We start from the raw sequence: 13,571 nt of genomic DNA, 5'->3' as shown, positions 1-13,571 counted from the left end.
ATCAAATGTTGTTGAGTGTGGTTCCACCTCCCTCCTCTCCTCAGGGCCACTCCGGTCCAGACACCCCCTTCGTCTCGAGCATTCCGGGACCTCCTGGTGGAGGAGGAGAGCCGGGTCAGGAACGGGAGGCCAGGGTCCCTGGGAAGGCCAGTTGCTCAGGGGCCTCTGGTCTCTGCTGCCAGGAGGGTCAACTTCAAATGTACTGCTCAGCCCCCCAGCGAGCCAGAGAGACCCGCCGGGTAAGACTGTGCACACACAGACATGCACACATACACAGTCGGTCATATTTTATGTTAATTGTCACCAACATGCATACAGAGGTGTGTGTATGTATATAGATATATGTATATAGAGATAGGTGCATGTATGTGTATATAAATGTGTATATGTATGTATATGTATATATATATATATAGCTCAAAAAAAATAAAGGGAACACTTAAACAACACATCCTAGCTCTGAATGAAAGAAATAATCTTATTAAATACTTTTTTCTTTACATAGTTGAATGTGCTGACAACAAAATCACACAAAAATAATCAATGGAAATCCAATTTATCAACCCATGGAGGTCTGGATTTGGAGTCACACTCAAAATTAAAGTGGAAAACCACACTACAGGCTGATCCAACTTTGATGTAATGTCCTTAAAACAAGTCAAAATGAGGCTCAGTAGTGTGTGTGGCCTCCGTGCCTGTATGACCTCCCTACAACGCCTGGGCATGCTCCTGATGAGGTGGCGGATGGTCTCCTGAGGGATCTCCTCCCAGACCTGGACTAAAGCATCTGCCAACTCCTGGACAGTCTGTGGTGCAACGTGGCGTTGGTGACTGGAGCGCGACATGATGTCCCAGACGTGCTCAATTGGATTCAGGTCTGGAGAACGGGCAGGCCAGTCCATAGCATCAATGCCTTCCTCTTGCAGGAACTGCTGACACACTCCAGCCACATGAGGTCTAGCCTTGTCTTGCATTAGGAGGAACCCAGGGCCAACCGCACCAGCATATGGTCTCACAAGGGGTCTGAGGATCTCATCTCGGTACCTAATGACAGTCAGGCTACCGCTGGTGAGCACATGGAGGGCTGTGCGGCCCCCCAAAGAAATGCCACCCCACACCATGACTGACCCACCGCCAAACCGGTCATGCTGGAGGATGTTGCAGGCAGCAGAATGTTCTCCACGGCGTCTCCAGACTCTGTCACGTGCTCAGTGTGAACCTGCTTTCATCTGTGAAGAGCACAGGGCGCCAGTGGCGAATTTGCCAATCTTGGTGTTCTCTGGCAAATGCCAAAAGTCCTGCACGGTGTTGGGCTGTAAGCACAACCCCCACCTGTGGACGTCGGACCCTCATACCACCCTCGTGGAGTATGTTTCTGACCGTTTGAGCAGACACATGCACATTTGTGGCCTGCTGGAGGTCATTTTGCAGGGCTCTGGCAGTGCTCCTCCTGCTCCTCCTTGCACAAAGGCGGAGGTAGCGGTCCTGCTGCTGGGTTGTTGCCTTCCTACGGCCTCCTCCACGTCTCCTGATGTACTGGCCTGTCTCCTGGTAGCGCCTCCATGCTCTGGACACTACGCTGACAGACACAGCAAACCTTCTTGCCACAGCTCGCATTGATGTGCCATCCTGGATGAGCTGCACTACCTGAGCCACTTGTGTGGGTTGTAGACACCGTCTCATGCTACCACTAGAGTGAAAGCACCGCCAGCATTCAAAAGTGACCAAAACATCAGCCAGGAAGCATAGGAACTGAGAAGTGGTCTGTGGTCACCCCCTGCAGAACCACTCCTTTATTGGGGGTGTCTTGCTTATTGCCTATAATTTCCACCTGTTGTCTATTCCATTTGCACAACAGCATGTGAAATGAATTGTCAATCAGTGTTGCTTCCTAAGTGGACAGTTTGATTTCACAGAAGTGTGATTGACTTGGAGTTACATTGTGTTGTTTAAGTGTTCCCTTTATTTTTTTGAGCAGTATACATACATACATACATACATACATACATACATACATACATACATACATACATACATACTATAGAGGAGTACAGTAGCATGTATGGCCAAGGGATGAATGCCCTTATGGCTGAATCAATGAACTATCACTCTACCCTAAAGTACCAGTGTTGTCCACTAGATGTCTCTAGTGTGTCACCATGCTCACGCAGATTCCTGTTTCTATCAAAGACAGGAATGCTAACAGCTCTACTAGCATCAATGTCATTTGGTTACCTTGGTGATGCACAAATTCGATGTAGTAAGAAGATAGGTAAGCTTGTATCTATGGTTATTGTGCCATAATTAGGCCTATGTTTATTGCTGATGGTTAACCATACAGGAATTAGTTCAATCTGTGTGTGAGGTATCTCTTTAGAATTAACATAGTCACTAAGAAAGTGGCAAGTGACTGGCAGAGTTTCTCTATGGTGATTCCCAGTTATTCCAAAGGGAAGCAGACGAAAGAAAGAATAATGATTTGGAGGACTGTTTTTATACAGAGAATTAAGTTGATTATGTTAAGCTTTACTCTCCAAATGAAATACTCTGGAGTGTGGTTTCCCGGACACAGATTAAGCCAAATCCTGTAATAAAAAATGTTTCAGTGGAGATTCTCTATTGTCCTTGATCTTTAGTCCAGGACTAGGCTAGTCTGGGAAATCAGCCCTGAGAATCTGGTTTGCTTGAGCAGGTGCGTCAGAAATGTTCAAATATCATTGGAAGGTAAGAAGCTCCTGCACACTGGGCTTGTGATGTATCACCTTTATTGATGTCTAAAGCTCTGACGAGATTGAAACAACAATAAGCATAGCCTTCTCTACACACACTCTCGTGAAACTCCTGCCAACATTGGTGCAAAGTGATCTATGCAGATGCACAAAAAATGCTGAACTCGTCATTGTTTTAGCGAGAGGAAAATATCGCCCGAACTCCCTTCGCTAAGCCCTGCCTGGAATTTTGGGCAACCAGTCGCAGCGCTCCAATGGATAGCAACTGTCATTGAGTCTGACACCTCAAACTCATGAACACATGAAGCCAGTGGGGAAAAACTGAGATTTTTTTTTTTTTTAAATGTTTTGAATGGCTAAATAATTTAACAGTGCACCAGGGGTACTTGCCACTGTTTCCTAATATGCAGAGGGTCTTGGAGTATTTTGCTAATACGAAATTATACTTTGTTAGCTCAACTGGTTAGCTACTGGCTCTCTCTCATTGAGCACCTAACTTTGCTAACGCTGCCTAGCTTGCTAACTACGTAATATAACTTTCTCAAAGTTGGCTATATTAGGAATATAATTGATCTGCTGTCGACATCAGAAAAATATTTGAGAGCACTTATTAGTAGGGATGCGCGATATATCGGTGAACATATCTAAAAATGCCAACATCGGTATCGGCTGGTGTCTAGTTTAACGCTCCAATGTGCAAAACTGATGTCAAAGCTGACGTGCATACCCACATGACGTAATGACGCCATGTAAAATGTTGCGTTATACGTGCAACACAGCATTCCTAACCTAGCCCACAATGTCTGCTGTGTGGATTGAGCGGTCATTTGAAAGGGAAACAACATTTCAGTGAGACAACTCAAAAGGTGAAATCCATAAAGCCAAGATTATGAAATTCATTGCCCTTGACAATCAACCGTTCTATGTCGTGGGTGATGGGGCTTTCGCCGACTGGTCGTGCACCGGTACACACTACCAAGTTTGCTATTTTTCAGATGTTGCCCTACCGGAGTTACACAGTAATAGCGTCACTGCTATTAGCTTCACGACATGCATACTATGGAATGCCGTTTGGGTCTTTGCGTGTCCAAAAAGATACAGTAGCACTGTCAAAGCTGTACAAAAAAGTCTGCAAACACTGCCCAAGAATGTTGTGCTTAAAATACCGCATTGGTAATAAAGCATCATTTGTTCGACCGCAACTTCTGGGGTAGCTAGCTTTAACTTGGTACCTAGCTAGCACCAATACAACCAGCCTGAAAACAAGGACCAGTAGAACCTGCAGTCATTTTCATTATTCTTTAGCAATGATTTAGAAATCCTTGTAAGCATTAGCTAGCTTGTTGTTCGCCTATTGAAATTGAACTTCAGTTCATGAAAATAAATAGCTAGTCAGCAACTTAGCTTTGGGCAACAGGGTTAACGTTATAAGCAGCCAGCTAGCTTCATCTGGCTAGTGAGGCTTGACCGCACCGGGTTATGTGTTGTGAAGCTAGCCACAATAAGGATTAGGCAAAATAGTGGAATTTGCGGTTTGCCTTCAAAATAAAAATATATAATTGACAGTAATGCAAATGAATACAAATAGTAATTGCAAAGTCCACTATTGTGGTTAATCCTTATTGTGGCTAGCTTCACATAGATGGATCTGCACCATTAATCAAATAAGATAAATTAGGGTTATTTTAGATGACACCTCTCTATATAGTTAGCTAGCTAACTATAGCTGCTGAAACTGTCATTTTGCTATGTTTTTGGGAAAGAACATTGTTTGCATCCATGAGCTAGCTAGCTTTTTTTTTATGACCAGCACTGTAGGTGCGCGAGACAACTTTACCAGCATCATAGCATACGTATTGATGAATCGTTGTGAAATATGAAATAAGAGTGATTGCGTAATAACTACTTAAAAAATGTATGAATCCGTGAAATTATTGTGACGTGCAGTCATATTCTGATTGGTCAAGAAGCATATTTGACGCGTCAAATAGTGTTAAATAGTATATTTTTTGACACGCAAAGACCCAAACGGCGTTCCATAGAAGTACTGGTTGAGAATGAAACGACTGAACAACGAAACAGCACAGCAAGTAAGTGAAAGAAATAGGTTTTGATTATGTTTTACTGGTAATGGGGACACACACAAATGCCAACAAAATAACTTTTTGATCAGTGTGATGTGTGTAACCGTTATTTAACTAGGCATGTCAGTTAAGAACAAATTCTTCTTTACAATGGCGGCCTACCCCGGCCGAACCCGGATGACGCTGGGCCAATTGTGTGCCGCCCTATGAGACTCCCAATCACGGCCGGATGTGATACAGGCTGGATTCGAACCAGGACTGTAGTGACGCCTCTTGCATTAAGATGCAGTGCCTGACACTGTTGCGTCTGTGTGTGTTACCTATTTAACTGTAGTAGAATGCCTAAAAGGCCGCTAAAATGTTAATTATCGGTATCAGGTTTTTTGTAAAGGAAAGTATCGGCCAAAAATGTCATCGGTGCATCACTACTTATTATCCCCCAAAGTGGATAGTACCTTTGACTGCATGCACAGTGCATTCAGAGCCATTCAGTGACGAGCCACACTACAAACATAATTTATCAGTTTCCCGTACGGCTGGGCGATATGGCCAAAATATCATATTACGGTATTTGAAAATAATTGGGATGGTATGACTGTATTTGACTTTTTTTTTTTTTTTTGTTTTTTTTATAATAGAAGTTCTACATTTGCTATATGACTGCAAGACCATCAAATCTAAGTGATTTTAATGAGTCTTTCTCCTTTCTGATTTGTTTTATACTGTTCAATTCAACCAAAAATAATTTATGACCCAATTATGATCAATTTCTAAATTTCCTGCACTCATTTCAGATCATTTCCACACTTGTAGGCATTATTTTTAACCAAATGTTGCAAATGCAATTTGACTTGTGATTTGGAGCAAAACACTTAGGTGAACTGTTGGTATCATTGAAATATAGTTAGAATATTGTGGTGGGCACTTTGAATACAGTGTTTGACATGACAACAAGTATAAAATGCCAAGGAGGTGTTATTGTGACAGGGTAGGAACCAAAATTGTTAAGGGTTGCCTAGGGGACTCAATAATCTTTGGCTACATTGAATGTTTTCTCTTAGTAGTTAACATATTCATGCTTTGCGTATTCCTCTCCTGATTTAGAAGATACTGTTACACAAACATGCTGATTTAGGTCTACACCGTCACTGGTATGTGTGTATAAAAACTCAGACAAAAAAGAAACGTCCCTTTTTCAGGACCCTGTCTTTCAAAGATAATTCGTAAAAATCCAAATAACTTCACAGATCTTCATGGTAAAGAGTTTGAACACTGTTTCCCATGCTTGTTCAATGAACCATAAACAATTCCTGCACCTGTGGAACGGTCATTAAGACACTAACAGCTTACAGATGGTAGGCAATTAAGGTCACAGTTATGAAAACTTAGGACACTAAAGAGGCCTTTCTACTGACTCTGAAAAACACCAAAAGAAAGATGCCCAGGGTCCCTGCTCATCTGCGTGAACGTGCCTTAGGCATGCTGCAAGGAGGCATTGAGGACTGCGGATGTGGCCAGGGCAATAAATTGTGATCTCCGTACTGTGAGACGCCTAAGACAGCGCTACAGAGAGACAGGACGGACAGCTGATCGTCCTCGCAGTGGCAGACCACATGTAACAACACCTGCACAGGATCAGTACATCTGAACATCACACCTGCGGGACACATACAGGACGGCAACAACAACTGCCCGAGTTACACCAGGAACGCACAATCCCTCCATCAGTGCTCAGACTGTCCGCAATAAGCTGAGAGAGGCTGGGCTTATAGGCCTGTTGTAAGGCAGGTCCTCACCAGACATCACCGGCGACAACGTCACCTATGGGCACAAACCCACTGTCGCTGGACCAGACAGGACTGGCAAAAAGTGCTTTTCACTGACAAGTTGCAGTTTTGTCTCACCAGGGTTGATGGTCGGATTAGAGTTTATCGTTGAAAGAATGAGCGTTACACTGAGGCCTGTACTCTGGAGCAGGGTGGAGGGTCCGTCATGGTCTGGGGCGGTGTGTCACAGCATCATCGGACTGAGCTTGTCATTGCAGGCAATCGCAACACTGTGCGTTACAGGGAAGACATCCTCCTCCCTCATGTGGTACCCTTCCTGTAGGCTCATCCTGACATGACCCTCCAGCATGACAATGCCACCAGCCATTCTGCTCGTTCTGTGCTTGATTTCCTGCAAGACAGGAATGTCAGTCTTCTGCCATGGCCAGCGAAGAGCCCGGATCTCAATCCCATTGAGCACCTCTGGGACCTGTTGGATCGGAGGGTGAGGGGCTAGGGCCATTCCCCCACAGAAATGTCCGGGAACTTGCAGGTGCCTTGGTGGAAGAGTGGGGTAACATCTCACAGCAAGAACTGGCAAATCTGGTGCTGTCCATGATGAGATACACTGCAGTACTTAATGCAGCTGGTGGCCACACCAGATACTGATTTTTGATTTTGACCCCCCTTTTGTTCAGGGACACATTATTCAATTTCTGTTAGTCACATGTCTGTGGAACTTGTTCAGTTTGTCTCAGTTGTTGAATCTTGTGTAAATATTTGTATGAACATATGTTAAGTTTGCTGAAAATAAACGCAGTTGATAGTGAGGATGTTTAATTTTTTTGGTATGTATGTAGCTAATTAAGTTTGCTCTGACTACATTTATCAGTTAGCTAGTGATTAGCATTAGCGGCTAACAAGATTTAGACCCAACTTGCAAAGAAAATACAAACTAGCTGTTTGCAGGTGTGAGAAACATAAACTAATAGTGTAGTTATAGAATGCTAGTGGAATTTATATTAAGATTCGAAGTGAAAACCACATCCTTGTCAACATTGTTGCATGTGCTGCATGCAGACTGAACGCAAGTGTCTCGTGGTTGAGGATTAACACATGAGCTCCTTGAGTGACGTGCGGGGCTAGGTCTGTGTGGGTAGCAGCATGAAGAGAGAGCGGCAACAGGATGACTCAAGCAGCGACGTAAACTATAAAAATGCATGTTACACACGGCGTATCACATTTTAAATACCAAACTTTCAAATAACGTTATAGAATGCAATGTAAAAATCCAAACCGGTCCGGGCATCAATACCGGTATTTGGTCAAATACAGTATACCACCCAGCCCTATGTTCCTGTGAAGCAATTGTAATGACAATCCACCACAACATACCCAAGAGTTTCCTGATTAGTTAGGGGTAGTCTGTTTAATTTCATTGTGTATTAAAGGCACATTTTAAGGTCATTGTGAGGGGATTTCGCCAGTGGTTGGAAGGGGAATTTGGCTTCCTGGATTAATGTTGTCTGAGGTTCCAACAGTAACCAAGTGGGGTGGGGCTTAGTGAAGGGTCAATGTACTGAAAGGGAAGCTGCTGCCTGAAGCAGGATGTGACTCACTGCTCGGGCTGTGGAGCCAACAGGCTGATGGTCACAATGACCTTTTCACTTCCCATTCAACAAGACTGAAACGGCAGTTAGAAGAACAGTCTAGTGAACTTCGCCCCGGGTTGGAACAGATCCTATGATCTGCCCCCCCCCCCAATCCTAACCTTAACTATTAACGGGGAAAATGCCAAACTGACCGAAGATCAGCATCTAGGGGCAACTTCACCCTGCACCGTGAACTACACCACTAAGACACCAGCTGGATTGGTAGAGCTTTAAATGCCAAAAGAGCTGAGTATTTGCCTGGTCCCAGATCTGTTTGTGCTAAGATAAAAATAACCACAGGAGTTGTCAAGACAGCACAAACTGAGACCAGGGAAACTGAATACTGTGTGCTCCTGATTTGAAAGGACAGTAAACGATACGATTTCAGCGTAATAGATTTTAGGGTGTTTTTGACATAAAAACGTTTGGAAGAGATTGTGCATGTGCTGTATCCTATAACGTTGACATCTAAATGAACACATAATATGGACGGAGGTGTTTGAGAAATGCTTGTGAAACCATTGTGTGGATGTTTTTACTTAACCTTTGGTAGCAATGTTTTAAATTGTGACATCTCTCAAATCGTATCAGGCCAAAAAATTACAGGAAGTGTGTGTGCGCTTGTGTGACCCAAGGGTGTCAAACTCGGGATAGAAGAGGAAGTAAGCCAAATTCAAGAGCTTCTGCAAAAACAGAGTCATTCGCAGCCTCTGTCTTCCAGTCGTAGATCTTTTATCACTGCCCAGAGCCAAGATGGATTAAAGACCACAGACTAGAAACGCTCTCTTTCCGGTCTGTGACGTCCGCTCCCACTCTGTGCAGTCTCTAATGGCACCCTATTCCCTATGTAGTGCACTACATTTGGGCTCCCGAGTGGCGCAGCATCTCTGTGCAAGAGGTGTCACTTACAGTCCCTGGTTCGAATACAGGCTGTGTCACATCCGGCCGTGATTGGGAGTCCCATAGGGTGACCCAGCATTGTCCGGGTTTGGCCGTAATTGTAAATAAGAATTTGTTCTTAACTGACTTGCTTAGTTTTATAAAGGGTAAATGTAAAAAATATATATATATATACACACACACACACACACACACACAGTTGAAGTCGGAAGTTTACATACACCTTAGCCAAATACATTTAAAATTCCTTGTCTTAGATCAGTTAGGATCAGCACTTTATTTTAAGAATGTGAAATGTCATAATAATAGAGAATAATTTATTTCAGTTTATTTCTTTCATCACATTCCCAGTGGGTCAGAAGTTTACATGCACTCAATTAGTATTTGGTAGCATTGCCTTTACATTGATTAACTTGGGTCAAACGTTTTGGGTAGGCTTCCACAAGCTTCCCACAATAAGTTGGATGAATTTTGGCCCATTCCTCCTGACAGAGCTGGTGTAACTGAGTAAGGTTTGTAGGCGTCCTTGCTCGCACATGCTTTTAGACACATTTTCTATTGGATTGAGGTCAGGGCTTTGATGTCCACTCCAATACCTTCTTTGTTCTTAAGCCATTTTGCCTCAACTTTGGAAGTATGCTTGGGGTCATTGGAAGACCCATTTGCGACCAAGCTTTAACTTCCTGACTGATATCTTGAGATGTTGATTCAATATATCCACAATTTTCCTGCCTCATGATGCCATCTAATTTGTGAAGTGCACCAGTTCCTCCTGCAGCAAAGCCCCCCACAACATGATGCTGCCACCCCCGTGCTTCACGTTTTGGTTGGTGTTCTTCGGCTTGCAAGCCTCCGCCTTTTCCTCAACATAACGATGGTCATTATGGCCAAACAGTTCTATTTTTGTTTCATCAGACCAGAGGACATTTCTTCAGAAAGTACGATCTTTGTCCCCATGTGCAGTTGCAAACCGTAGTCTGGACTTTTTATGGCAGATTTGGAGCTTCTTCTTTTGGCTTCTTCTTCTTTGCTGAGCGGCCTTTCAGACTATGTCGATATAGGACTTGTTTTACTCTGGATATAGATACTTTTGTACCTGTTTCCTCCAGCATCTTCACAAGGTCCTTTGCTGTTGTTCTGGGATTGGTTTGCACTTTTCGCACCAAAGTACGTTCATCTCTAGGAGACAGAACGCGTCTCCTTCATGAGCGTTATGATGACTGCGTGGTCCCATGGTGTTTATACTTGTGTACTATTGTTTGTACAGAGGAACATGGTACCTTCAGGCGTTTTGAAATTGCTCCCAAGGATGAACCAGACATGTGGAGGTCTACAATCTCTTTTCTGGAGGTCTTGGCTGATTTTTCTTTTGATTTTCCCATGATGTCAAGCAAAGAGGCACTGAGTTTGAACGTAGGCCTTGAAATCCATCCACAGGTACACATCCAATTACTCAAATGATGTCAATTAGTCTATCAGAAGCTTCTAAAGCCATGACATCATTTTCTGGAATTTTCCAAGCTTTTTAAAGGCACAGTCAACTTCGTGTATGTAAACTTCTGACCCACTAGAATTGTGATATAGTGAATTATAAGTGATATAATCTGTCTGTAAACAATTGTTGGAAAAATTAATTGTATCATGCACAAAGTGGATGTCCTAACTAACTTGACAAAACTATAGTTTGTTAACAAGAAATTTGTGGAGTGGATGAAAAACGAGTTTTAATGACTCCAACCTAAGTGCATGTAAACTTCCGACTTCAACTGTATGTTTGACCAGAGCCCACACCCAAAAGTAGTTCACTATGTAGAGAATATGGTGTGATTTGGGATGTAACCTAGTAGTGGGCCCTGAATATGAATCAGCCAGTGAGTCCGTGGTTTAGTGTTGGCTTCTGATCCTAATCAGCATTGATTAAAGGTGACTTCCATGTCACAAGTGATCACTCGGAACAGGAAGTAGGATCCAGGTTCTAGTCTACTCCTCATGCTTATGGATGAGCACGGAGGGAGGGAGAGTTCAGGGCTGGGGAACGTGTAATATCCATATTTGTAGTGTTTTTTTCATAAGTAGTGTGTAAGTCAATGTTTTCTCTATTGCCTTACAGGGACCATTAGCGTTTTCTTTCACGCACACACACACCCACTGTTTGTTGTAATTCACCCAACCCTTGTCCTCTTGGGTAGCCTGTGGTCATCCTTTGTTACCTCTGTACATAGAATATATCCAGTTCAGATCTGTCGGGGTCTGTCTCAGATCAGTGTCAGAATTATTACAGGATCTACCTAACACATGTCACCTTGTCCCAACCTTGAAAAAACCCTGAACAACCACAAGGGGGGAAAAAAGGAACAATTGTTTGAGGGGGAGAATGTTCAACCTGTCACAAACTCAATGTCATTTTCTTTACTGACCAGCCCCTGGGTGCTGGGAGTGGCGGGCAGCCCCCCTACGGCCTCCACGGTAACCTTTGCTTCTATCGTGGAGGAGGAGAAACAGCAGGAGGCTGCGCTGATCCGCAGCCGAGAGAAACCTCTGGCACTCATTCAGGTAACGCTTGTGTGTGTGTGCAGAAATTTGTAGCAATGTTTACTATGCACATTGCTTTTCCTTTCACTGTGAGCTTGTCTGTTCGAACTCACGTACTCAACAAAATGATTCAGTACCTTGATAAATGTCTCTAAGAGGAAATCTGAAGGACTTAGTGTAGATCAGCTGTTGATATTCAACCCCCCCCCCCCATCACCTCTGTCTAGCTCATGTCTGTTGGACAGCTGCCTTGACTTGGCTGTGGCTTTAAAACACTCCAACTGTGTTTGTCTCCCGTCCCTCTCCTCCTCGCAGATTGAGGAGGCAGCGATCCAAGAGCTTTTGTATCACTACGGCACCCGCAACAACCCCGACGAGATGATTGTGGTGGAGAGGTCTGTCCAGGGGCCCATCGCCATCCCCTTCTGGAACAAACACTGAGACGTCTCACCCACGTGCGTTGTGAGACGTCACATACTCATATCCTTATCCACCCGATGACCATATGTATCTCCTGTCAGTCAGTGTTAAGATATACCTCAGGCCTAGTTGTGCCAGTAGGCTGGGTCTGACGCAGGTCTGTTATGCCCAACTCCAGTGTTCCTTAGTTTTTGTCACAGCTCTTTTTTTCTTGTCGACCTGTCCCTGAGCAAGGAACAGTGGATGAGAAAATAATATTTTTTGCACCTTGCCATCAAAACATGAGTAAAGATATTCTTCCAAAAAGTTTAGTTGCCAAAGACAAAGTATGTAAGGAAATGGAGTAGTCCAAACTACAAATTGGGTCCAGAACTACATTAACAAAGCAGGATTGGTCGGTTTCAGCACGCACACTATTTAGGTGAATAAGCTGTGCCATTTAGGAAAAGTACTATAGCACAAGTTCCTCTGAGAAGAACTAAGCCAAAAGCCAGGGCCTGGAGTTCAGAGGCCAGCCTGATCTGGTTGCTACCTAGTTCTACTTTATGAGTTGGGAAATGAGTTGTGTTCTGGATATATTGTGTGATGCAGGGTAGTTGAATCATGAAAGAAGGTGGTAGGGAGTGACGGTGTCATGCAGCCTGCCATTTTCTAATGTGAGCTAATTGTGTATGAGTATTCGCTGGTTTCCCTTTATCAGAGTTTCGGGCAAGCTGTCGGGTTTGTGCCTTGCTTCCACCCTGACTATCCTCTGTGTACACACGCGCACACTAATAATTTCACTACTTTCTGGCTGGCTGTATTTGAGTTGTTTTACTTTATTTTGTGTTCTGGAGCTGATGTGTTGGCTTGGTACCCCAGACCATGTAAACCCAGTCTTATTCCATGCAGCGCCCTTCGTTTTGAGACTTTGGATGTGAGAAAATGGCATGCAATAAAACTCACCTGTGCAATGACCATGTTTCCTGGTTCTATCACTCTTATTGTGGAATTGGTCTTATAATGATTTGTGCAATATTACAATATATTGTGTTATGCGAATGTCCAATGCTCATGATAGTCTGTCTAGTGTTGCTACAAGAACGGAGGCAATCGCCCTCAAACTCCCTGACAGATTCAGTGAGAGCTACATTAATCTCAATGGAAACAGTGCCTCTCTCCACTCAAACATCTGTGCTCTGCATAAATAAACAATTAGACACCTACCTGTGATGACCCTGCCATGAAAAGAGAGGAAGGGTGGTGATTTAATGGGTCCTAATAGTTCTAAGTCGATACAGTATGACATCAGGAGTCCGCCAGAGACTGAGACCTGAGTTCCTTGTGATTATTCCATTAAGCTCAATTAGTCAGAATGAAGATGATGCGTTACACAGAAAGGCTCTCAGAAAAATACTTGCCTCCATGTCATGTCGAAATGGTCCAGCTAGGTCACTGAAAATGTTTACCTCAAATGTGAAGTAAGTGTATACCTCATTAGACGTTTAC

General features: G+C 43.6%; 1 protein-coding gene across 2 annotated transcripts in view; it reads left to right on the top strand.

Annotated features, from left to right (window-relative positions):
- Positions 1-13,039, top strand: part of LOC106583864 (inhibitor of Bruton tyrosine kinase) — a 43,675-nt gene extending 30,636 nt beyond the window's left edge. For both annotated transcript variants that reach the window (XM_014168485.2, XM_014168492.2), the window contains exons 24-26: positions 45-239; positions 11,552-11,684; positions 11,979-13,039. In XM_014168485.2, coding sequence (XP_014023960.1) covers positions 45-239; positions 11,552-11,684; positions 11,979-12,104 — 454 coding nt within the window. In that variant the 3' untranslated portion in view covers positions 12,105-13,039. The remainder of the gene's footprint in view (positions 1-44; positions 240-11,551; positions 11,685-11,978) is intronic.
- The last annotated feature ends 532 nt before the right edge of the window (positions 13,040-13,571 follow it).

This window comes from Salmo salar, chromosome ssa02, assembly GCF_905237065.1.
Source record: "Salmo salar chromosome ssa02, Ssal_v3.1, whole genome shotgun sequence".
NCBI classification, from domain to species: Eukaryota; Metazoa; Chordata; class Actinopteri; order Salmoniformes; family Salmonidae; genus Salmo; species Salmo salar.
This window is presented reverse-complemented; position numbering and strand designations above follow the sequence as displayed.